The sequence below is a fragment of the Mobula birostris genome, chromosome 9, assembly GCF_030028105.1.
Source record: "Mobula birostris isolate sMobBir1 chromosome 9, sMobBir1.hap1, whole genome shotgun sequence".
In the NCBI taxonomy this organism is placed as follows: domain Eukaryota; kingdom Metazoa; phylum Chordata; class Chondrichthyes; order Myliobatiformes; family Myliobatidae; genus Mobula; species Mobula birostris.
Genome location: NC_092378.1, coordinates 155,571,746 through 155,599,041, shown reverse-complemented (window position 1 = coordinate 155,599,041; position 27,296 = coordinate 155,571,746). Strand labels below are relative to the sequence as shown.

Sequence of the window (27,296 nt, the reverse complement as noted above, 5' to 3'; positions counted from 1 at the left end):
GACACAGGCCATCCATCATAAGTAAACCCCTCCCCACCATCAGTACATTTACATAGAGCACAGCCACAGGAAAGCAGCATCCGTCAAGGACCCCCTCCACCCTGGCCATCTCTTCTCTCTGCTGCCATCGGGCAGGAGGTACAAGGGCCTCAAGACCCACACCACCAAGTTCAGGAACAGTTATTACTCCTCAGCCATCAAGCTCCTGAACCAGTGTGGGGAACAACACTTAGCACTCCTCTGAACTGATTCCGCAAACTGCAGACTCATTTTCTAGAATTCACCATTTCATGTTCTCAGTATTATTTTTTTCTTTATTTTCACAATTTGTCTTCTTTTGTACACCAGTTATTTCTTATTCTTTCCTTATATAGTTTATTATAAATTCTACTGTATTTATTTTCCTGTACATGCCTACAAGATGAAGAATCTCAAGGTAGTCTATGGTGACATATATACTTTGATAATAAACTTAGTTTGATTTCGATAAGTATAAAGGGTGGTTGATTGATTTAATGTTATTTTTATCCACTTTAAATTAAGAAAATTCAAAATTACATGGCTTTAGTGAAACAGAAAATGCTGAAGAATATTTGTATTACACAGGAACAGTAGTGACAAAGCTGTAGTGAATAGAATCAGAATCAGGTTTAATATCACTGGCATGTGCTGAGAAATTTGTTGTTTTGCAGTAGCAGTACATTGATTTAATGTTATTTTTATCCACTTTAAATTAAGAAAATTCAAAATTACATGGCTTTAGTGAAACAGAAAATGCTGAAGAATATTTGTATTACACAGGAACAGTAGTGACAAAGCTGTAGTGAATAGAATCAGAATCAGGTTTAATATCACTGGCATGTGCTGAGAAATTTGTTGTTTTGCAGCAGCAGTACATTGCTATACATAACATGTTTTTAAAAACTATAAATTACAATAGGAAATATATTTTAAAAATTAAATTTAGTTTTTTAAAAAAGCAAAACAAAATAGTGAGGCAGTATTCATGGGTTCATTGTCCATTCAGAAATCTGGTGGTGAAGGGGAAGAAGCTGTTACTGAAACTTTAAATGTGGGTATCCAGGCTCTGTACACCCTCCTTAACAGTACAGGTCCACAATCCCTTATCCGAAATTCTTGGGGCCAGTTGCATTTCGGAATTCAGAATTTTTCAGATTTCAGACCCCCCACCATACCAAAAAACACGTATGCTCAATTCCCTTCAGTGCGGCGGACTTTAAGACCCAGCAGCGCACCAAACCTACGCATATCCTCCCGTATACTTTAAATCATCTCTAGATTACTTATAATACCTAATACAATGTAAATGCTATGTAAATAATTGTTATACTGTATTGTTTAGGGAATAATGACAAGAAGAAATTTTATTTCCAACAAAAACATTAAATAAAACATAAACATATACAGCTTCAAACAAACCGAATCAAACACATGGTAAATGACTTATTGGGATAAATGTAGAACATCACTGTCACTATAAAACTTCAGTAACTTGTCTTTCTGTTTATTTAAATCATATACAATGGTAGTTCTGAAACTATTTTCTTCAGTAAGACGCCGCACAAACACACTATGGTCAAGCTTCTGCAATAACTCCACTTTCTGTGTTATTGATAGAGAAGATTCCTTCTCTTTTTCTCATTGTTATCCATAGTGGTATCTGCAGCTCTTTTTGACATTTTCACAATGAAATTAAACACAAAGTCAACAGTGAACACAAAATATCAGCAAACAGCAAATGCTTGTGTAATCAGTACAAGCACTGAGCTACAACTGACATCTGGCAGCCTCTGCTAGTGCTGCCACGTCACACCTGAGTGACGTCTGCTGTTGGCAAAAAAAACTTTGGTTTTCAGAGCTTTTTTGGATTTCAGAATTTCGGATAAAGGAATGTGCACCTGTACCAATGAGAAGAGGTCATGTCCCGGGTGATGGGGGTCTTTAACGATGGATGCCTCCTTTTTCAGGCATTACCTTTTAAAGGTGTCCTCAATGCTGGGAGAGCCTGGTGCCCATAATAGAGCTGATGAATCACCAGTCTGAAATATTAACTCTATTCCCTCTCCACACAGGGTGCCTCCCCTCTGGGTATTGTCAGTGCTTTGTCTTTATTAAAGGATTATGCCTTCAGTGTTAATGTACAGCTGAGCAGCAGTGGACTTCATTGCAGTGTTTGAGAGAACTGCTTTCACTGTTTAGGAACCAGAGGGGTAATGGTTGCTAACGGAACAGTGCATGCAAAATGGGCAAGTCCTCCATGTAATCTGATCCTGATGAAGGTTCTCAGCCCAAAACTATGACTGTTTATTCATATCCATAGATGGTTCCTGACCTGCAGGGCTCCTCTAGCATTCTGTACGTCTTGTTCTGGATTTCCAACATCTGCAGAATCGTCTGTGTTTATGCTTTGCCTCCATGTTATCTTCCTCTCTAACTGTTATTCAGATATACAGGTCAAGAAGAGAAAGATCAATTACGGTGATCAGAGAATCAATGATATTGCTGCAGACAAGCATTCAAGCAGAAAATGTAACTCAGCTCTTTTCCTTGCAGTTCTTAAGCCAATGTCAAGACTCCACTGGGCACTGCAAGATTTGGAAGCCAGATGATCCAGATTAAAGTACATGTGTAGCTATTCACAGAGACAGCACGGCTCAACAGGAACTGTAACATCTCCTTTCCCATTTTTTTCTGCCACATACCCACAGCCAGTGACCACAATCTCCACAAACATCAGTCATTTGAAAATAGCAATGTCAGGTGTAAGCAGTGTTCAGGATGAGAAGTGTTCTGGAAAGAGCCAAGAATTTTGTGCAACAGACACAAAATGCCAGAGGAACTCAGCAGGTGAGGCAGCTTCTCTTGTACTTATGATATGTCTCCATGCAATTTTTTCCTATAAGCATTATTCAGATATCCAGATCAGGAAGAGGAAAAATCAATTATGGTGAACTGCTTATTCACTTCCATAGATAATGCCTGACCTGCTGAGTTCCTCCATCATTTTGTGCGTTTTGAACTGGATTTCCAGCATCAACAGAATCTCTTGTTCAAGAATTTTATAAATAAATTTTAATAGGGAGCAAGTGATGAAAAGTATTTTTGCTTAAATTTAGGGAGGAAATGTCTAATTTGAGGGGGCATAATTTTAAGGAGATTTGAGGAAAGTATTGGAGGGAGGTCAGCAGTAGGTACACAGAGAATGTTGGATGTAAGGAACACCTTGCCAGGGGTGGTGATAAAGGCAGATGTATTATGGGCATTTAAATTAGGAAATGGAGGGCTCTGTAGGAAGGAAGAGTTAGATTGATCTTATAGTAGATTAAAAAGACAGTACAACATTATGAGCCGAAGGTCCTGTACTGTAATGTTCTTTATTTTACAGTTTGTTAAACAAAGAACTAAAAAAATTGAAGTTCCTTCAGGGTAAGCAATGTAAAATTCATGGTGGTTTAATACATTAGTGAATTTCATATAGTAAATAGAGATACGACAAGGCACCCAAGAAACCTTGTAGTTGTGGTTGCAAGCATTATTCCAGGAAGGTAGCTTGGTTCAGCCCACCATGCCCATGGTCATCTTTTTGCTCAACAACACAAATCTCATCTGCATTATTTAGGGTCTGAACCTTTCATTTCTTGCCTATTCAAGCACTTGTCCCTTAAGCATAGCAATTGTATCTCATCCCACTACTTCCCCTGGCAGCAAGTTTCAAATATCAAACAGTAACTATGTAAAAACTTACCTTCAGATTCCCTGTGAAACTCAAAGTTCAAAGTAAATGTATTATCAAAATACATATACGTCACCATATAACATCCTAAAATCCATTTTCTTGCAGGCATACTCAATATATCGATAGAATAATAAACATAAGAAAACCAATGAAAGTCCGCGCCAACTTGGGCAAAACCAGAATGCAAAAGACAGCAAAGTGTGCAAATACAAAAATAAAGAAATAATAATAAATAATTAAGCAATAAGTATCAAGAACATGAGATGAAGAATCCTAGAAAGTTAGTCCATTGCTTGTGGGAACACTTCAATGATGGGCAAGTAAAGTTGAGTGAAGTTATCAAGAGCTTGGTGGTCTAAGTCCTGAGGCTCCTGTACCTTCTTCCTGATGGCATCAGCAAGAAGAGAGTTGTGGGAGTCCTTGATGATGGATGTTGCTTTCCTGCAACAATGCTCTAAGCAGATGTGCTCAACAATGAGAAGGGTTTTACACGTGATGGACTGAGCTGTATCTGCTACTTTTTGTAGGATTTTCCATTCAAAGGCATTGGTGTTTCCATACCAGGCTGTGTTGCAGCCAGTCAATACACTCTCCATTACCCATCCATAAAAGTTTGCCAAAGTTTTAGATGTCATGTCGAATCTTTGCAAATTCCTAAGGCAGGGGTCTCCAACCTTTTTTGCACCGTGGACCGGTTTAATGTTGACAATATTCTTGCGGACTGACCAATGGGGGTGAGGGGTGTTAATCACCACCAGAATATAGGTGAGACTATAAGTCACTTATAAGTGGTTAATAATACACTCAATTTCATTTCTAAAAGGGTTTATCTGACAAATTTAATATTAAACACACAGTGCATATTTTCCTTCCATGAATATAGTGATAAGTCAATTATAAGTCACTTGTTAGTCAATAGCATCATAACATTTTATGTAACGTTTGGTTATTAAACACACAGCGCATATTTTCCTTGCATGAACATATAAAATCATTGCAACACACCAATATCGGTGAATCAGTGGGAGCCCTGGGCTTGTTCCCTGCAACAAGATAGTCCATCGAGGGGTGATGGGAGACAGCGATACCCGCAGGGAATTCCTTATGTCAAGTCTATTCCACAATTTAGTTTTCATTGCATTCATTGCAGAGATATGATGTTGCAAATGGAAGCAACGTTTTCAGTGCTTTCGTGGCTATCTCAGGAATTCAGCCTTGACTTTGATCCAGAATGCCGGCAGAGACGTTATGTCAAACATACTTTTCAGCCCACCGTCATTTGCAAGCTCGAGGAGTTGATCTTCTTCCCGCGCTGACATGGATGATTCACCGGGGACATTCACAAATGGGTCACGGACCCGTTCCTTTGCACGTCTTGGGTCATTTGCGGTTGGGAAGTAATGCTCGAATTCTGCTGACAGCAAAGTTAGATGATCGCACACCAGCTGTGAGAAAGACGGTGCAACCTCAGTCTCTCCCAAAATCCCAGCTAATGTTGGGAACAAGTCAAATATGCCCGTGTCCATTCGCCGTCCCCACAGTTCCAGTTTGGCTTTGAAAGCAGACACTTCATCTGCCAACTTGAAGACAGTTGTCATTCTCCCCTGAAGTGACAAACTGAGTTCATTGAGCAGGTTGAAGATGTCACACAGATAGCTACTAAGTACGACCTTCTCAGAGCAGCAGCGTTTATGGAGGTGGTTGCTCTCAGCACTTGCTTCAGTCCTACTTGCTCACGATTTTCCCTCTCAAAAAAACAACAGGTTTGTCTGTAAGTGCAGGGTGCTTGGATTCAAGGTGCCGAAGCAGTTTTGAGGGCTTCATTGCCTCATTAGACAGCTTGTCTCCACATATCACACACAGGGGGCTTAGAGTGTGTGAGTCACCGATCGCAATAAAGCCATACTTTATGTACGGCTCGTCGTATTTTCTGCTGAAGGAAGCTTTCTCTTTTTTGCAGTCTCTGCCTCAGCTGTCTCTGCGTTATCAGCATTAGGCCTTTTATGTGTTCTTCCACCTCTTCCAAAGAAACTCTCAAGCGACATTTGTTTTTTACTCATACCCACTGATGACCTCGCGTATGTTCAAGTTCAACAGTGGACATGACAGGGAATGAGGAAAGGTGCAGCCTGACTTATATCGCTTCATATCGTTTCCTCGCGGCCCGATAGCACATGCTTTGCGGCCCGGAGCCAGTCCACGGCCCGGTGGTTGGGGACCACTGTCCTAAGGAAATAGAGGTGTTGCCGTGTCTTCTTCGTAATTGCACTAATAATAACACCGAAATAATAACACCAAGGAACTTAAAGTTCCTCTCAGCTTAAACCCAAGCCCTCTTATTTTTGATACTACTACCATGGAAAAAAAATTCTGATTATGTACTCAATATCTATCGCTCCAATAAATTTATAAACCTCTGTCAGATCACCCTTCAGCCTACCTCACTCCTCACTCTAGGGAAAACAAGCCCAAACGATCCAATCTCTCCCCATAACTAGCATCCTCCAATCCAGGCAACATAGTGGTAATCTCCTCTGCACTCTCTCCAATTAAACCACATCCTTACAGCCACAACTGTGGTTTAACCAATATATTGTGTTGTTACAATAAGCCACTCTGGTTTTATATTCTATACCTCAAGCATGCTATGTCTTCACCACCACTCTGTCTACCTGCACTGTACTTTCACACAACAATGGAATTAAACCTTAAACTCATAGAATACCACACAGAACCAGGTCCTTTAGTCCAACTCGGCTCTGTCAGTCATGATGGTTACCTATATTGATCTCATCTACCTGCATTAAGCCAGTATTCCTCTATCCATGTACCTTTCCAAACGTCTTTTAAATGTTGCAACTTTATCATCAGCTGCACTTCTGCTGGCAGATCATTGCATATAACCACCACCCTATGTATGAAAAAACTTACCTCTCCCTTCAAAACCTGAATCTGTCCTCTAGTTTTAGATTATGGCCATCTCCCCTATCTATGCCCCTCAATTTCACAAACCGGTTGCTTCCAACCTTGGACAATAAATAAATTTGCCTTAGATAGTAAATATGTCTCAGATATTAGACAGCATAATCAAGAATTGCCATGAGTTTGATGATAACCGTATGGTTCTTGAGTAGCTGCCTGTCACCTTGGCTTCCATAAAGCTCAGCCTTTTTTGTTTTAACATAAAAGATCACCAGAGAACAACAAAAGCATTTAACATACCAAGCTGGGAATCAAGGTCAGCTGATATTATTCACACCTTCCAGTTTGAGAAAAGGTGGAGAGGCATTTCATTAAGATCATAAGACCATCAGACATAGGAACAGAAGTAGGCCATTCGGCCCATTGAGTTTGCTCTGTCATTCAATCATGGGCCGATCCAATTCTTCCATCCCCACTCCCCTGCCTTCTCCCCATACTCTTGGATGCTCTGGCTAATCAAGAACCTATCTATCTCTGCCTTAAATGCACCCAATGACTTGGCCTCCACAGCCGCTTGTAGCAACAAATTCCACAGATTTTCCACCCTCTGACTAAAGTAATTTCTCTGCATCTCAGTTCTAAATAGACGTCCTTCAATCCTGAAGTCGTGCCCTCTTGTCTTAGACTCCCCTACCATGGGAAATAAAACTTTGCCATATCTAATCTGTTCAGGCCCTTTAACATTCCGAATGTTTCTATGAGATCCTCCCTCATTCTCCTGAACTCCAAGGAATACAGCCCAAGAGCTTCCAGACGTTCCTCATATGGAAACTCTTTCATTTCCTGGAATCATTCTCGTGAATCTTTTCTGAACCCTCTCCAATGTCAGTATACCCTTTCTAAAATAAGGGGCCCAAAACTGCACACAATGCTCCAACTCATGAGTCTCACGAGTGTCTCATAGAGCCTCAACATCACATCCCTGCTCTTATATTCTATACCTCTAGAAACGAACGCCAACATTGCATTTGCCTTCTTCACAACCGACTCAACTTGGAGGTTAACCTTTAGGGTATCCTGCACAAGGACTCCCAAGTCCTTTTGCATCTCTGCATTTTGAATTTTCTCCCCATCTAAATAATAGTCTGCCCATTTATTTTTTTCACTGAAGTGCATGACCATACTCTTTTCCAACATTGTATTTAATTTGCCACTTCTCTGCCCATTCCCCTAAACTATCTAAGTCTCTCTGCAGGCTCTCTGTTTCCTCAACACTACCTGCTCCAGTTTCTTTAATCAGGCAGAATTGGGGAGAGGCAGCCAGAAAGCAAAGAAACACAATGAAATTCATGAAAAACCCCACACCACAAAAACAGTCAAACATCCAATGTGCGAGAAAAGAACAAATCATGCAAACAAACAATCCACGGATAGGAACCACAGAGTCCCTGAAAGTGAGTCCACAGCCACAGAGCCAGTTCAGCGCCCGAGCCAATCCAGGAGCCCAACAGCTGCAGGCCACACCTGTGGAGCCAGCTTCAGCACTGAGGCAAGTGCCAGTGACTGCAGGCCATAGTTGCAGACTCAGTTCAGCCTCGAGGCAAGTAAAGCCTCACTGAGTAGCCTCATCTTTCACTCTCAGCCTCGATGCCTTAGTTTTTTTTAAATCTGACTTGGCACCTCAATCAGCCAAAGATCAGTACATTATCTGGTCTCAGGCCTGAAGTTTCAGTCTTTCCTGAAGTCTGCTCCAGCAATAGCCAAGACAGATGTACCTGCGAACACGGGAGTCCAGTTTGCCTACTATTTCAGGGTATCACAGAAACACCTGGTTGTACAGATGGTTCTAAAGCACATCTTCCAGTGGGAAATTACAGGCTGTGGATTTCAGTGATAGCAATCACAGTGAAGTATTTTTAGTAGAATTGTTAGTAGTTTTGTTAGCTGCCTGCAAAGCTTCACCATGCCTCATAGGCACCATCCTTGCAGAAGATAGTGCTGAAAACATTCCAAGCAAATTCCCGCTACATGACCTTTCCATGCTGTGAAAATAAACCACAAGCAAGAGGTTTCCAATTCTTATTATGATTTCTATTTCTTATCATACCCAAGAAGCTAAGAACTGGCCAAGTTCGGCCACCCCAGTTGTTTTTAATCCAACTGCTTGCACCTGGGTGTCCTGTATTGATCCAGCGTCGAGCACATGCTATCCGAGATCACCAGATGAGTGTGCTGCATGTACTACTTCAGATGTCAAGGGGGACCTGCACGTCAGTCCACACATATCATTTATAGTAAGTGTGCAGGCACAGCTCAGCCAGGTGTTATAAAAAGTAGAGTATATTGCCCTTAATTGCAAGATGATTTGCATATAAGAACATCTTGTTCTAATTATATAACGCCCTGGAGGAGAGCACATCTGGAATAGAGTGCGTGGTCTGATCTTCCTTTTATAGGCAGGGTATACTTCAGGCATATGAGGGCTATAGTTGAGTTTAGAAAAATGAGAGATAATCTCTGTGAAATGTAGAAAATTCTTCAGGGACTTGACAGGGTTGAGATTTTTCCTAACTGGCTGGACTAATACTAATGATTAGGGTGAGGGCGTTATAACAAAAGTTTGGCCATAGAAACCAGGGGTGGCATGGTAGCCTAGCAGTTAGCATGATACTATTACAGCTCGGGGAGTCAGAATTTGGAATTTGATTCTAACACCTAAGGAGTTTGTATGTTTTCCTGGGTTTCATCTGGGTGTTCCGGTTTCTGCCCACAGTCTAAAGATGTATCGGTTATTATGTTAATTGGTCATTCTAAATTATTCTGTGATTAGACTAAGGTTAAATAGGTGTGTTGCTTGGCGGTCCAGCTCAATGGGTCAGAAGTGCCTGTTCCACATTGTATCTCTAAATCAATCAATCAATAAGTAGAGCAACAGTGACCCAGGTTCAATTTCCATTGCTACCTGTAAGCAGTTTGTACATTCTTCCCATGACCACATGGGTTTCCTCCAAGTGCTCCAGTTTCCTCCCACATTCCACAGATATATGGGTTAGGGTTAGTGAGTTCTGAGCATGCTATGTTGGTGCCAGAAGCATGGTGACATTTGTGAGCTGCCCCCAGCGCATCCTCAGAATGTGTTTGTCATTGATATAAATGACACATTCACTATATGTTTTAATGTGTTAACACACATGATAAATAAAACTAATCCTTATCTTTCAGGACAGAGATAATAAGAAATATATTCACCCAGAGATTAGTAAACAATTGATCTGTCCACCCACTATGGAGGGGCAGTTGCTAAGTATATTCAAAGGATGTTAGGATTTCAAGTTCCTGGGCTTCAATATCTCTGAAGGTTTATCCTTGACCCAACATATTGATGCAATTACGAAGAAGGCATAACAATGGCTATATTACATAGGAGTTTGAAAGACTTGGTATGTCAGCAAATTTCTACAGATGTACAGTAGAGAGCATTCTAACTGGTCACATCACCGTCTGGTACAGAAGGACCATACGCACAGGATCAGAAAAAGCTGCAGGAAGTTATAAACTCAGCCTGTTCCATCGCGGACACCAGCACCCACAGCATCGAAGACATCTTCAAAAGGCGATGCCTCAAAAAGGAGGCATCCATCATTAAGGACCCATATCACCCAGGACAAAGCCTCTTCTCATTGCTACCATCAAGGAGTTGGTACAGGAGCCAAAGACACACTCAAACATTTCAGGAACAGCTTCTTCCCCACCACCATCAGATTTCTGAATGGAAAATGAACTCATGGACACTATCTCACTATTTTCATTTCATTTTTTTCTCTCTTTTTGCACTATTTAATTGAATTTTTATATACATGTTTGTTAATGTAACGTATAGTGTTTTATTATGCACTGCTGCTGTAATACAACGAATTTCACAACATATGCTAAGGATATTTAACCTGATTCTGATCTTTAGATACCAAAGGAATCAAAGGTGGCTTTATACACACATATATACATACATATATATCCTATAAAAAAGTATTCACCCCTTTTAATTGTCACTAGTGCAGCCCATTGGCTTTACACGTAATTAGTTAAATGCAGAATACGGTATGCAGTCAAGGAGTTTCAATTGAATGTAGTAAAAATACACCTGTATCTGGAAGGTCCAACTGCTGGTGAGTCAGTATCCTGGCAAAAACTACACCATGAAGACAAAAGAACACTCCAAGCAACTCCATGAAAAGGTTATTGAAAAGCACAAATTAGAAATTGGATACAAGAAAATTTCCAAGACACTGAATATCCCTTGGTGTAGTTGTCAATCATCAAGAAATTAAAAGACTATGACATAACTGTAAATCTGCTTGGAGCAAGCCATCCTCAAAAACTGAGTAACAGTGCAAGAAGGGAACTAGTGAGGGAGGCCACCAAAAGACCTATGGCAACTCTGGAGGAGTTACCAGTCTCAGTGGTTGACAGGGGAAAGACAGCGCATACAACAACTGTTGCCTGGGTGCTTCACCAGTCACAGCTTTATGTAAGAGTGGCAAAGAGAAAGCAGTTGTTGAAAAAAAAACTTACATGAAATCTCGGCTACAGTTTGTTGATAGAAGACATGTGGGAGACTCTGAAGTCAGCTGGAAGAAGGTTCTATGGTTTAATGAAACCGAAATTGAGCTTTTTGGCCATCAGACTAAACGTTATGTTTGGCATAAGCCAAACACCACACATCATCAAAAAAATAATATCCTTACCATGAAGCATGGTGATAGCTGCATCATGCTGTAGGGATGTTTCACTGCAGCAGGCCCTAGAAGGCTTGTGAAGGCAGAGGGTAAAATGAATGCAACAAAACACAAGGAAATACCGATGCAGTTTGCAAGAGAACTGCAACTTTGGAGAAGATTTGTTTTCCAGCAAGACAATGATCCCAAGTATAAAGCTAAAGTCACACAGGAATGGCTTAAAAACAAGAAAGTTAATGTCCTGGAGTGGCCAAGTCAGAGTTCAGACCTCAATCCAATTGAGAATTTGTGACTGGACTTGTAAAGGGCTGTTCACTCACAAGCCCCATGCAATCTGACAAAGCTTGAGCAGTTTTGTAAAGAAGAATGGGGAAAAATTGCAGTGACCAGATGGGCAAAACTCATAGAGACCTATCCACACAGATTCAAGGCTGTAACTGCTGCCAAAGATGCGTTGACTAAACGTTGACCTGAAGAGGATGAATACTTACGCAATCAATTATTTTGTGTTTTATATTTGTAATTAATGTAGATCACTTTGTAGAGATCTGTTTTCACTTTGACACAAAAGAGTCTTTTTTTGTTGATCAGTGTCAAAAAAAGCCAAAACCTCCCAAGGGGGTGTACTTTTTATAGTCACTGAATACTGTACATATTAACAGTACTGCAAAAATAGTGAGGTAAGGTTCATAAACTGTTCAGAGATCTAATAACGTAGAGAAAAAAGCTTTTCCCTAAAACACTGAGTGTGGGTCTTCAGGCTTCTGTACCTACTCCCTAATGGTATTAATGAGAAGAGGGCTGTCCTGGATGGTGAGGGTCCTTAATGATGAATGCTGCCTTCTTGAGGAACCACCTTTTAAAGATGTCCTCGATTGTGCACGTGATGGAGCTCGCAGAATATATAACTCTCTGCAGCTTTTCCCAAATGCGCCACTGATGCTAGTGAGAAATTGTTCCGCAACAGTCTCCTGTCCCAGTTAAGTAGTCCGATCACAGGCACAATCTTTCCATCTTCAGACTTTCCAACAGGAACCGAAATTTAGCACGATCCCCAATCTGCATTGAGATCAATGAATCCCGTGCCTTTTGGACACAGCACTGCAGCTCAATGGGTTCACCGTTCTCTGCAAATAAAGGACAGCTGAGTTTTTTTTTAAAAAGGCACAGGAGGTGGAATATGCTTTATGATTAACTCATTGTTATGCAAAAACGTGGCAGCTCTGTCTCGATCCTGCTCACACACCTGGAACATCTAGCAGTCAAATGTCATTCATTTTATCTGCTGAGGGAGTTCTCCACCATCAACCTGGTGGCGGTGTACATTCCACCTCAGGCAGGCTCTGCAGGAGTTGAGCACCATCAGCAGCAGCTATGAAACAGCACACCCTGATGCCTTCCCTATCATTGCAGCAGATTTCAACCAGGCCAGCTTGAAGAAGTCTCCGAACACTACCACCAACATATCTCCTATGGAACCAAAGGAGCTAGCACAGTTGACCAGTTACCAGCATCAGGAATGCTTATCGTGCCATTAAATGGCCACACTTTGGAAAGTCCAATCACCTGGTTGTACTTCGACTCCCAGGATACAGGCAGAGACTGAAGACTACAGCATCAGTGGTGAGAACCAAGACGGTATGGTCAAGAAAGGCAGAGAAGCGCTTATAGAACTGCTTTGAAGGACTCTACCTCCTTCTGCAACTGGAGCCTTGAGTTCCACATCGGAAGACCGCAGTCTTGTGCAGGTTGAAATAACATCTCTTCCTCAATGACAATCAACACGGGCGCTTCTCAAGGGTGCGTGTTTATCCCACTGCTCTACTCTCTCTACCCCCACGACTGTGTGGCTAGGCACAGCTCAAATGTCATCTATAAGTCTGCCTACAACTCAACTACTGTTAGCAAAATTTTAGATGGTGATGAGGAATCATACGGGCCAAGATATATCAGCTGGTTGAGTGGTGTCACAACAACAACCTTACACTCAGTAAGACCAAGGAATTGATTGTAGATTTCAGAAAGGGGAAATTGAGGAGTACACACCAGTCTTCATCGAGGGATGAGAAGTTGCAAGTTCCTAGGTGTCAATATTTCTGAAGATCTATCCTGGGCACAACATATTGATGCAATTACAAAGAAGGCACGACACCAGCTATATTTCATTAGGAGTTTAAGGAGACTTGGTATGTCACCAAAGACTCACAAATTTCTACAAATGTTCTGTGGATAGCATTCTGTGAATAGAGGGGCCATTGCACAGGATCAGAAAAAATTGCAGGAACTTGTAAACTCAACCAGCTCCATCATGGCCACTGGCCTCCCCAGCATCCAGAAAGGCAGCATCCATCATTAAGAACCTCCATTACCCAGCTCATGCCCGCTTCTCATTGTTACTATCAAGGAGGTGGTAGCGGAGCCTGAAAACACACACTCAACGTTTCAGGAACAGCTTCTTCTCCTCCAACATCAGATTTCAATGAACTCATGAACACTACTTCACTATTTTTGCCCCACTCTTTTTGCACTATTTAATTTGATTTTTTTAAACTATTTATTATAATTTATATTTTTATGTATTGCAATGTACTATTGCTGCAAAACAACAAATTTCACATGTGCCTGCGATATTAAACCTGATTCTGATTCTGCAGTCCTAAACATTAGACTAGCTTAATCATAGTTCCACTTCAACTGCCAAATACGTTGTGCATAAGTAGTGCAATAGCCTAATTGCTACAGGACCAACTGTACATGACCTCAAATGCATCTCAGCTTATTAAAAGTCTGCATTTCTGGTCTTGTAACACTTAAGACCATGCATGCACTCCATGCAATAAGCCTCAGACTGCAATAAATTTAACAATGTGCTGGTGGGACTCAACACATCGAGCAGGGCTAATGTTGGGTTTTGATTGAAAACTTTTGACAATTCCTCCCCCCACCACCACGAAAGCTGTCCAATCCACTAAGTTGTTGCATAAGATTGTGCTTTGCTCCGAACTCCACTATCTATAGTCCCATAGTCATACTTTATGACTTATGACTATGAGACTGTAGATAGTGGAATCCAGAGCAAAGCACAATCTTATGCAACAACTTAGTGGATTGTCATGTCTCTGCAATGAGCACAGTAACATGGTGGTTAGCAGTTAGCACAATTGCTTTACAGCATCAGCAATCACCAGTCAAGGTTTGATTCCCACCATTGTCTGTATGTTCTCCCCATTACTGCACGGATTTCCTCTGGGTACTTTGGTTTCCTTCCACACTCCAAATATGAACATATTACGGCGAGTAAGTTGCAGGCATGCTACGATGGAACTGGAAACGTGACAACATTTGCGGCTGTCCACAGCAAAATCCTCACTGACTTGATTTGCCGCAGATGATGCATTTTGCTGTATGTTTCAATATGCAAATGATAAATAAAGCTCATCTTTATCTTTTAAATTTTGCAGGTGAAATTATGACTGTCTTTAATTTGCACTGAACACTTGAAGCAATGTAATGTCACAAGATGGAACACTGCACTTACTGCAGGAACAGGACCACACCAGCTTCCTGTAGGAAGTAGATTACTCCCAACGCCTTTCCCCAAATGTGAAAGATCCTCAATCTAAAAGTGTAAGGTCTTTGACCTGATCTATTAAGTTTGTTTCACTCTTCATACCCACTGAATGTTTTCAGCGCCAACAGATTTTCAATTACAGGTAGGTCTCAGGTGGGTTTCAAATTCTTTATCTTTCACATGCACATAATGAAAACTGCAACATTGCAAAACAGGTACACCAAGGGAAAGAAATAATTAGTGAGAGCTAGTACTTTCTGTTGCTTGTTGTTAGGAATCATGACTTGCAGGGTGAATAGCATAACAGCATTGGGCACCACAATAACGTAGTGGTTAACACAACTTGATTACAACTCAAGAAGTTCTGTACATTCTCCCCTTGGAATGTGTGGGTTTTCGCCACGTACTCCAGTTTCCTCCCAGTCCAAACACGTACCAGATGGAAGGTTAATTGGTCAACGTAAATTGTCCTATGATTAGGTTAGGGTTAAAACTGGGGTTGTTGGGGGCTCCAGTTTAAGATGGTGCTGGTGAATCTCAGTGACTTCTAGCTGGTGACTAACAAAACAAGGAAAACAACTCATACTTCGTTAATCACACTTTTCCTGGCAAACAATCATTGCAAGCAATAGTCTATAACTTCCCTTTGGATTTGAAGGTAATTCGATGTGGCAGAACCAAGGCAAGGCTTGGCAGCGGGCCTGTCACCAAGAGTGAGGAAGACCCGAGATTCAATCGATTTAAGCACCGTGATGAATCAAGGCAGCAGGTCCAAGCACCAGAGCAGATTGGAGCTATTGAACCTAATCTCTGGACTGTGCTGAATTGGAAAGGTTGGGTACAGGCTGAATCGAGGTGGAGGGATCCTGGCCCCAGAGCCAATGTTTGGACATCAATTTAGGAGCTAGGTTAGATTGAAAGGTCAGGGTGTCAGGGCTCAAAGCGAGGGATGGACAGTTCAGATCACTGCTCCACAACACCTACTCTGCTCTGGGCTGAGCTATGGGACTCTCTTTGTGGACTTCAGTTCAGAACGCTATTTGCTTGCAGTTATTGCTTGCATGATGTGTTCTTTTCCTCTGCACATCTGTACAGTCCTCAGTAGATGTACGTCATGCGAAGCAGCAGCACAATACAGTAGCTCTGTGTGTTTGTTTATCTTAACGTTATTTACCATGTTTCTTTCATTTGTTTTGTACTGGTTAGCAATACTATGGAATAACAATGGACATTAACCTGTTTAACAACATTCTCACCATCCTTCTGGCTCTTGGAATACTTTATTCTATCGAGTGCTTTGACTACTGTAGTGGAGGAAATATTGTATATACGAGGGAGCAGCTACTAGCAGCCAGGAAGCAGCCTTTGTTTGCTCAGCAGAAACTCGATATTCCGGATGAGCTGAGACGGAGATACTGAAGCTGCAGATCGGGGGTAAAAAGCAGCACAAGAGACGGGGATATAAAACATATCTCCCGTCTATCATTATGGGAACGTAAGATCGTTAGCAAATAAAATGGAGGAACCAGCAGTACTCACACAGAACGAATATCGGGAATACAGTGTTACGTGATCCACCGAGACACGGTTACAAGAGCAAATCTCGGATTCCAACGCTACTGTGAATGGGCTTTCAACGATAGAAGCAGACAAGAGTTAGTCTACGGTGCAGTAAGAGGAAGGGGGTGGGCTTGCCGTGCTTGTGAACAATGGATGGTGTAATCCCGGTCACATTTCTGTGAAAGAACAAATCTGCAATCCTGACATCAAACTGTTTGCTGTGAGTTTGCATGTTTTATCTACCGCGTGAGTTCAACCACGCCAAATTGCTCGTTGTTTACATTCCACCTTCCCGACACAGTCCCGATGCTGCGTGTGACGTCGTAAACACTACTGTCGTTCATTGCAGTATCGGGAGACTTCAACCATGTTTCTTTCTCGACAACCTTACCCGCCTTGATCAGTTTGTTCTTGGATCTCTTGTATGCAAATATTAAAGATGCATATAGCTCCACAGCTCTCTTCCTGCCCCGCCCCCCACCACTTGGAAGATCACATCCACATCCTGGTTCACCTCACGTCCTCGTATATGCCCCAAGTAAGCGACAGCTAGCTACCAACAAGATAATAAAGAATTGGGTCTCCAGAAGCCATCAAGCCCTTGAAGGGCTGCTTTGAGGTTACTGACTGGAATGTGCTTTGTGAGCCAGAAAGGGAGGACATTAATGGACTTATTGCATCACTGGCTACATCAACTTCTGTGTGGGCACTGTAATATCATCAAGGACTGTTCGCTGCTTCCCTAACAACAAACCATGGGTCACCAGTGATGTAAAGACTTCTCAACCACAAAAAGAGAGCCTTTAGATCAGGAGACAAGGAGGAACTGAAATGTGCAGAGGGAATAAAGAAGAAGATCAAGGTGGCTAAAGAGGAATACAGGAGAGAGCTGGAGAACAAGCTTGGGCAGAGTAGCACACAGGAGGTGTGGAGGGGCATGAAGAACATCACTGGCTTCAATCTGCCTAGCTGTAGAGCCTCGGAATGCAGCTGGGAGTGGGCTAATGAGTTAAACCAATTCTTCAATAGGTTTGACAATTGCCCTCCTGTTCACCCCCCCCCCACACCAGTCCAGGTGCCGAGGCACCCAATGCTCCCTCACCACCAATGCCTCCCCTCCTCCTCTCTCCAGTTCAATATATGGATGAACTACAGAGGCTACTACTGTCTACATCTCCTCCTTGCCCTGCACCTACCAACCACACCTCCACATACCAACTGCTATCGTCCTGATCTTCGCCCCCACCTTCCACCAACTCCCCAGTCATCGTGGACTCACCTTCACTACTGAGCAGGTGAGAATGGCTCTGGGGAAGCTCAGACACAGAAAAGCACTGGGACTGGATGGTGTGAACCCCAGGGTCCTGAAGGAGTGTGCTGAGCAGCTGTGTGCAGCTCTCCAGCACATTTTCAATCTGAGTCTCAGCCCAGATAGGGTCCCGACTGTGGACAACATCACATGTGGTCCCAGTACCCAAGAAGGACCAACCAAAAGTCTTGAATGACTACCGTCCAGTGGCCCTGATGTCACACATCATGAATAGTCTAGAGGGGCTTGTTCTGGCTCGCCTCCAATCCCTGGTCAGATCAGCCCTCAACCCTCTGCAGTCTGCATACCAGGTGCACATTGGGGTCGACGATGCTGGCATCTACCTGCTGAACAGAGCCAACTCCTATTTCAATAAGAGGGCAGCACTGTCTGGATCATGTTTTTTGATTTCTCAAGTGCCTTCAATACCATGCAGCCCTCATTGCTGGGGAAAGCCCTGTTCAATGGAGGTTGGCACTTCCACTGTATCCTGGATAAAGGACTACCTGACTGGCAGACCAGTTTGTGCAGCTTCAGAGCTGTGTGTCAGACATGACTATAAGCAACACTGGAGCCCCACAGGGGACTGTACTGGCCCCCTTCATGCTTACCCTGTACACCTCAGACTTTAGGTACAACACTGAATCGTGTCATCTGCAGAAATTCTCTGATGATGCAGCAATAGTTGGATGTATAAAGGGAGGACGGGAGGATGAATACAGGGTCCTGGTGGAGGACTTTGTCAAATGTGCAAGCTGAATCATCTGCAACTTAACATCGGTAAGACAAAGGAGATGGTGATGGACTTTCGGAAGACGAAGTCTGCACTGCTCCTTGTTACTATTGATAGTGTGGTGAAGACCTAGGGGCTGGGGGTGCGCCTGGATGACAAACATGAATGGAGCACTAACACAGAGGGCCAGGGTCAACTCTACTTCCTAAGGAGACTGAGGTCCTTTGGAGTATGCAGGCCTCTCCTTCACATGTCTACCAGTCTGTTGAAGCCAGCACTGTACCTCTGAATAAAATTTTTAAAATAAATGACTACGTTTAACTAAAACAAGAACCAGTCTTCAGGAAACAAAACACAATGTATACACAATTCAACTTCCAACTTTATGGGTAGTGAAACCGATTGGGTGTGGAACATTGTCTATCCCATTAGAACTACACAGGGGAAAGACAATAGATGAATGTTCCTGCTACGAGCACATTGTGAAAGGTGTGTCTCTGCCACGAAGTGCACAGTTCAGGACAGAAAATCTGCTTTGCCATTTAACCTTTGGCTAGCTGTATATTCATGGAGCTATCCCTCAACACTGACAAAAGGTGTCCATTTTGGCTTATGGACAAACATCTGACATCAATATCGAATATTGAAAGAGGTACGGCTATTTGGGACGTGCTGTCACTGTAAATTTACCAGACTATATTCCAAATTTTAGAGGAGGTGAGTAAAGCATTGAAACTATAGTTAATTGTTTATTGTTATCTTGGTATTGAAGTATAAAACATCGTGTCAGGAGAGTGAAATTCTTTTTTCTCCTGGACACTCCCTCCCCTGGAGGTTTGCTGTATGAACAAACACTTCCATATTCCCCAGTTACAGCTTTTGGTGTGGTTCAGGTTTAGTCAGATACACCATCTGCCATTCCTGGCCTCCTGTATCCATAGGTAACTGAGATTGTTGAAGAGGTATTATAATTCAGAGATCACTGAAGCTATCCACTACACAAGCAGATTGTTACTGCAGCAGTGAACCCATGTTGAACTTCAGCTGAGAGGGGCTGAGATGAAGCCACAGAGACCCGGGCAAGACAGCAGACCTATAGTCCAGCCGTATTTATTTTATCTATGGGAAAACAAAATTTAACTCTGTTTTGTTCACATAATGTAACCTGGACCCATAACACTTCCTCATTGATCAAGAAGGCACAGCAATGTCTACAATTTCTGAGGAAATGGATGTGTGCAAGACTCCCCAACCCCATTTTAACAACTTTCTATGGGAGCACCATCGAGAGTGTCCCGTCTGGCTGCTTCATCATGTGGTACGGAAGTTGCAAGGCATCAGACTGCAAGACCCTACAAAGGATAATCAGTGAACTGTTTACCTGTGCTACACCCTAAATGCATTTTGAATTATATTTTATTAACTTATTTATGGTAACATTTTGTTTTATGTTCTGTGTGAGATTTATGTTGTGTGGGTGAACCATGGTCTAGAGGAACGTTGTTTCGTTTGGTTGTATACATGTACAGTCAGATGATAATACACTTGAATTTTCAGATATCAGAACAGTCTTTGGTCTGAAATCTCAGTTGTTTCTCTTTCCACAGATGTGGCCTGACATGTTGGGTATTCCCAAAATTTTCTTCCTTTAGATTTCTGGCTTCTGTAGTTTCTTTGAAACCTTGAATTTTTCTGGATTCATTTGTCAAGTATTTCAAGGTTCTTTTCAAAAGTACTTATTGTATGATCAAAATAGCTCCAAAACCTACAACCAATGCACAGCATTTAACAATAAAATCAGCAAAAGGAAAGACATGTGTTTCAATGTAGTTCACAGTCACCTATGCTCCCTACCTTTCCAGTTCTGATGAAGGGTTTTGGCCCAAAATATTAAATATCTATTCCCTTCTACAGATGCTACCTGACCTGCTGAGATCCCCCACCATTTTGTGTTGTTCAAGATTTTCAGCATCTGCAGAATCTAAAAACGCAAACACGAGGAAATCTGCAGATGCTGGAAATTCAAGCAACACACACAAAAAATGCTGGTGAACACAGCAGGCCAGGCAGCATCTATTGGAAGAGGTACATTCGGAGTCCTGACGAAGGGCCTCGGTCTGAAACATCGACTGTACCTCTTCCAATAGATGCTGCCTGGCCTGCTGCGTTCACCAGCATTTTTTGTGTATGTTATCTGCAGAATCTCGTGTTTATGGTTAGTTAACAAACTTGCACTGAGATAGCAAAGTGTTTCAAGCTGCTTCACAGAAGCATTAATAAAATGCTGGACTGCACTGGATCTTGGGGTAATTGACCAAAAGCTTGGTAGTGCAGGTTTCAAAGAGCATCTCAAAGGGGGAGAAAGGGGAAGAGATTCAGAAATTATCGGTTGCAATGTAATGTTCATCTTATTGTGGCCATTTTGTTTAATTGATTCTACGGTGTTTCTTTGTATTTACAGTGAATGCCTGTAAAAAAAATGAATCTCAGGGTAGTATATAGTGATATACATATATTTCAATATTGAATTTATTTTGGACTTTTTTTTTGGTGAACAAATTAGAAATACTCAAGAGCCAGAAGTGGAAGTGACAGAGACCTCCCAGAGTGCCCAGACAGATTTTGCAGAAACAGAATGTATTGGCATTAAATCTTAAAATTGAACAACTGACACTGCTTAATTGGACACCGGATTGTCAGTGAGTGCAAGGGTGATGGGCAAAATAGATTTGGGATGAGTTAAGAGCAGAATTTTATCTGGTCTTAGAAAATTTAAGAGGTATGGAGGAGGGCAACAGTGTCACATTTGAGGTGATGAAGACATTCATGGGGATTTCATACTAGTTGAAGTTGGGGGAGTGGGGGAGGGGGCATTGGTTTAACATGATGCAAGTGGACACAGTAGTCATAACAATGACCACAAGTTTACTCTACATATTCAAGACCAAAGACCTTCTGAGAATCACATTGGAGAATTAGTTCAACCGTTGGAAACAAAGACTGGAAAGATTAACCTCCCATATTTAAAATAGATACAGTCATGTCAGTGATACACACTAGACTGTTCTCTCATTTTTGATACTGTTAACCAGGAGAACTGAGCAATATATCCACCGTAAGCATTACTGGAACAAGGTACATTGCTACAACTATTTGCCTAATCTATGCCGTACAAATGACAACTCTGTGATTCAATATCCTTTACTAAGGACAGCCTGAACCTCCCTCCCACCCTATTACAAGGATGAACTCCAGTTGCCAGGACTTGAGTTATATGGAAAGGTTGAATAGGTTAGTACTTTAATCCCTGGCTGATAGGATAATGAGGGGAAATTCGATAGAGGTATACAAAATTATGAGTATAGATAGAGTAAGTGCAAGCAGCTTTTTCCAGTGAGTTTGGGCGAGACTAGAACTGGAGGTCCTTGCTTAAGGATGAAAGATGAAATATTTAAGGGGAACCTGAAGGAGAACGTCTTCAATCAGAGGAGTGCAAATGTGGAACGAGCTGCCAGTGGAAGTAGTGAATGTAGGTTCATTTCAACATTTAAGAGAAATTTGGACAGGTTTAGGCATGGATGTGTATGGCCAATGGTTCTAGGCAGACTAACAGCTTGGCACAGACTAGATGTGCTGAAGGCCTGTTTCTATGCTGTAGTGCTCTATCACTCTACATTACAAATTTGTTGTCAAGTTTGCTGGTCAGGCATTCAGTACTGATGATGGGATGTGATGGGGGAACCCCTTTTCCTCCCTGGATGCCAAATTCCTACATACATACGCTAGATCCCAAATACATCAAGTTCAAGTTTATTGTCATCTGACTGTACTCAGACTCAACCAAGCAATGTTCCTCCAGACCACGGGGCAGCCACAAAATATACACCACACACTGCACGTGAAACAAATATTAACATAAACAAGTTCATGAAATAGAATTCAAAATGCATTGTAGTGTGCAGCACAGATAAACAGTAAACTCCTAGTCATAGCCATACTTTATTGATCCCGGGGGAAATCGGTTTTCGTTACAGTTGCACCATAATTAAATAGTAATAAAACCATAAATAATTAAATAGTAATATGTAAATTATGGCAGGAAATAAGTCCAGGACCAGCCTATTGGCTCAGGGTGTCTGACCATCCAAGGGAGGAGTTGTAAAGTTTGATGGCCACAGGCAGGAATGACTCCTTGACGAGAGTGACGAGACCTCGATGGTGACAAGGTATTCATTAGTTGCACAGCCTGAGGGAAGAAGCTGTTACCCTGCCTGGCAGTTCTAGTCCTGCTTACTCCTGTACCTCCTTCCTGATGGTAGTGGGTCAAAAAGGATAGCCAACGATAACCATACTATAACCAAGGCTAAGTTTCTCAGTAGGGATCTAAATTGTTACACAACTGTATTTGAAATAATAAATAACATCCTTGAAAATGGCATGGCCTCCTCTTTCTGTTCATCATTAATGCCTCTGAACCTCTCAGATTAGGTTTCTGAGCAATGGCTCTGATCACCAACCGGCCAATGGCTCTAATCAACCAGGAGCACCCTCTCTTCTGAGCTGGTCTGCAGCCACTGTCATAACCATGCACTTAGAATGAATCAAACAGACATACGGCACGACTTGCTGTCCATCTTCATATCACTGCTCATTTCCTGTCCCAGCCTATCTATATATTTGCTACTCAAAGATCAGATTATCGCTGACAGCTCTTCCACCCACCATAAACCTGAAGATATTCAGCATTTTCTGCAACCGGTTCTGACCATTCAAGATTCCAGATTCGAGATCCAAGAGTGTTTAATGTCATTTCCGGTACAAAAGTGCAAAGGAGAACAAAATAATTATTACTGTGGATCTGACGCAGCAGCACAAAAAAAAACACAATTAATATAAGTGCACAAGTTGACTTATATAGATAGATTGATTGTATGCCCATAAAGTGACACTAGGCACAGGAGTGTCTGTACGCAAGGTGACTGACAGGAAATGATGAAGTAGTGGGGGTGGGGGGTGTGGAGGGGTGGCTTAGTGGGGACGATGCATTATCTTTTAAATACTGTGTTTTCATTAAACCTCCACATCTGCTGAGTATCATTTAAAATCCTCCAGGCCCTTCTTCAACACCACCCCCACATCTACCACGTTTAATTCTCACTGTGAGATTTAAAATTTCTAGAGCTGCTCCTACAGGCAGCATCTTTCACATCAACAAAAGCTTCAATGAGGCATCCGGAGAACAAAAACAGCAAGCCACTGCTGACACAGCCAATTAACGCAGCCAAATGCTATTAAAGGTACCAGTAACATCATGAAGGATCCCACCCACCCTCCTTAAGCTCTGTTTGTCCCACTCCCAACAGGGAGAAGGCTATGTAATATCCACACCAAGACCACCAGACTCAAAAACAACAACCTTCCCCAAGCAGTAAGGCTGGTCAACACCTCCACCCACTAAATGACATTAAACAATCTTGAATTATATCTAAGAGGTATGGTTCATCAGAGGCACACCAAAGATGTGTGCAATCCCACACTGCAGATTTAAACCCAAGTTTCTAAATTGAGCAATTAGTTTCTGCTCTTACAGAATGGATAAACAACACATTTCAAGAGGTTAACCCACATGCACATAACACAAACTGCTGAAGCTTTATAAGGCATTGGTCAGACTGCACACGGGATATTGTGAGCAGTTTCTCATCACTTATCTAAGAATGAACGTGCTGACATTGGAGAGGGTCCAGAGAACATACATGAAAATGTTTCCAAGAATGAAAGGGTTAACGTATGAGGGGTATTTGATGGGTCTGGACCTGTACTCGCTGCAGTTTAGAAGAATGAGGGGTGATCTCATTGAAACCTATTGAATATAAAGGCCTAGATAGAATGGATTGGAGAGGATGTTTCATATAGTGGGGGGGTCTGGAACCAACGGGCACAGTCTCAGAATAGAGGGATGTCCATTTAGACCAGAAATGAAGAAGCATTTCTTTAGCTGAGGGTGCTAAACCTGTGGAATTCATTGCCACAGACAGCTGTGGAGGCCAAGGTATTGGGTATATTTAAAGCTGAGGTCAATAGGTTTCTGATTAGTCAGTATGCCAAAGGTTACGGGGAGAAGGCAAGAGAATGGGCTGAGAGGAATTCCTCCTCTTGCCTTCTCCCCACAGAAAGGCAGATCACACTCGATGGGCTGGATGGCCTAATTCTGCTCCCGTGTTGATGGTTTTAAACAGGCCCTTCTACACTAACCATCCACTATCCAGGTAATCTACAGAGACCTATCTCTCAATCTGACAACCAGCAAAGAAAAACGCTCCCCTGGTGATAATCAAAAAGCTACGAACAAAAAAATCGACTTCAACAAGTACGTAGAACAATTATTCATGCTTCCCTAACACATAACACCACCAATTTCCATTTTTACAAAGTGTGAAGTTTGCAGCTGCCACTCCACCCACAGCAATGCCTGTGCTCTGATGCACTCCTGCACCGGGTCAAATTAACCAGGCACCCGTTAACAATGAGCCTGTGGCCTCAGGCATGTGGTCAGCAAATCCACAGACAGACTGAACATAGCTCCTGTTCCAGGGAACCAGAATTATTGTCATGAAATATGTCGCTTTGTGGTAGCAGCACATAACAATAACCAACTATAAATTACAACAAGTAGATAAAAAGTTAAATTAACTAAGTAGTGGAACGAGAGAAAATATAGTGAGGCAGTGCTCAAGGAGGGTTCATTGTCCATTCAGAAATCTGACGGCAGAGGGGAAGTAACCGTGGTGGTAGTAATGAGAATAGGGCATGGACTGGGTGATGAAATAGATCTTTAACATCAAACTCAAGTTTCCGGATAGATCAATCAAAAATAGTCTTCCTAAGTTTCAACCAAGATGCCTCATTTATTTGCAGAGCCTCTAGTGCTGATCACCAGGTTTCTCACTGCGACCATCAGGGAGGAGCTACAGGAGCCTGAAGACACAAACTCAACGTTTTAAGAACAGTTGCTTCCCCACCTCCATCAGATTTCTGAATGGACAATGAACCCATGAACACCATTTGCTTCAGTCTATTTATTTTTTACATATATGTATACACACACTTAAATTTAGTTTTTTTGTAAAATATTGCAATGTACCGCTGCCGCAAAACAACAGATTTCACGACATATACCAATGATATTAAACCCGATTCTGAGACACAGGGACGGTGACGGCGGCGAAAATATCCTCGCAGATGTATCCCGTGACAACTCGGAACCCGGACGCAAAAATAAGGACTGTTTTTTTCTAGAAAACACTGTTACATCAAAAGGTCCTAACATAAGGTTGCATTGAAGAAAAACATTCACCTCCTCCCGTTCAAAACTAGATAATTTTGTTTACCAAGATTATGCAACAATGACCTAAATAACTGGCTGGAAGACAAGACGATAAACATGTTCTACAGCTCCTTATGAACGTGTCGTTGATCTCAATTTGCTGGCACTCTGGATATCTTTGCCCTTCAAAAGCCGTTAGATGCGCGGATTCGAGCTTTCCCTCCATCCCTCCCTCCCCACGCTGAAGGTGATTTACAGGCAGAATCTCCCCATATTCCCAAGCCCACCAGTCGTCCTACCTGCTCTGCTCCATAGCTGCTGGCGATCTGGCAGAAGTCCTCCAGCCGGATGAGTCCTTCCCCGGCCAGGTCAAACATGTCAAACACCACCCGCAGCCTCTCGTATTCTCTCGATTCGTCTTCCTCAAGCTCGGGGGGCTGGAACACTATCCCGGGACTCTCATTCTCCTCGGGCCCGGGGGGCTGGAACACTATCCCGGGACTCTCATTCTCCTCGGGCCCGGGGGGATGGAACGCTATGCTGGGGCTCTCATCCTCCCCAGGCCCGGGGGGCTGGAACACCGACCGCGGGCTCCCGACCCCCTCCGGCCGGGGGACAAGTTCCATGCCCGACGCAGCGCCGCCTCGATCCCGATCACTGGGGATCGGGCCGCTCCATGTGGGCGCCGGTGCCCGGGCTCAGTTCAGCTCGGTCTCCACACGCCCCTCACTCCGGGCCCTGGGCTGACGGTCTCCACCCGCCCCTCACGAGGGACCCGGGATCTCGGTCTCCCCCGGCTCTGAAGCCCGTTGTCGCGGGCCCCAGACACCGGCCTCTCCCTTCACTCAAGGACCCCGGACCCCGGCTTCTCCCTCCACTCGAGGACCCCGGACCCCGGCCTCTCCCTCCACTCGCGGGCCTCGGATCCCCGGCAGTTCGGCACTACAATCGCTCGACTCGCAATGACGTAATGTGCCTCCCAGCGCGCCCGCGCGGCCCTGGAGACGCTGCATAGCAACCGTGTGCCGCATGCGCGGCCGGCGGCTGGAAATGAACATGCGCGTTGCTACCAGCCGGCGGCTGGAAATGGACATGCGCGTTGCTACCAGCCGGCGGCTGGAAATGGACATGCGCGTTGCTACCAGCCGGCGGCTTGGTTACTGGACCGCGTGCGGCGTCGCCATTCGTCCCTCATGGGCTCGGCCGAGGCGGCAGGACCGCGAACTACCTTCAGAGAATGCAATGAAACAGGCTCGCACTGCAAAGATTACAAAAGTTGTGATCTCCAAAGAGAAATGCCCAGATGGATTCAGTGCAGATTCCAAGATATCAAAGTCGAGTTTATTGTCATAGTGTGTGCACAGCTGCAGTTAACAGCTTA

At 43.0% G+C, this 27,296-nt stretch overlaps 1 protein-coding gene across 4 annotated transcripts in view; it reads right to left on the bottom strand.

Annotated features, from left to right (window-relative positions):
* The window catches only part of rab11fip3 (RAB11 family interacting protein 3 (class II)), a 175,216-nt gene extending 148,339 nt beyond the window's left edge, over nucleotides 1–26,877 (bottom strand). For 3 of the 4 annotated variants that reach the window (XM_072269240.1, XM_072269243.1, XM_072269241.1), the window contains exons 1-2: nucleotides 26,215–26,877; nucleotides 2,354–2,455 (exon numbers count right to left, since the gene is read on the bottom strand). In XM_072269240.1, the coding sequence (XP_072125341.1) occupies nucleotides 2,354–2,455; nucleotides 26,215–26,541 (429 nt within the window). In that variant the 5' untranslated portion in view covers nucleotides 26,542–26,877. The remainder of the gene's footprint in view (nucleotides 1–2,353; nucleotides 2,456–26,214) is intronic. The other variant, XM_072269242.1, reaches the window with a different exon arrangement.
* Between the last annotated feature and the right edge of the window lie 419 nt (nucleotides 26,878–27,296).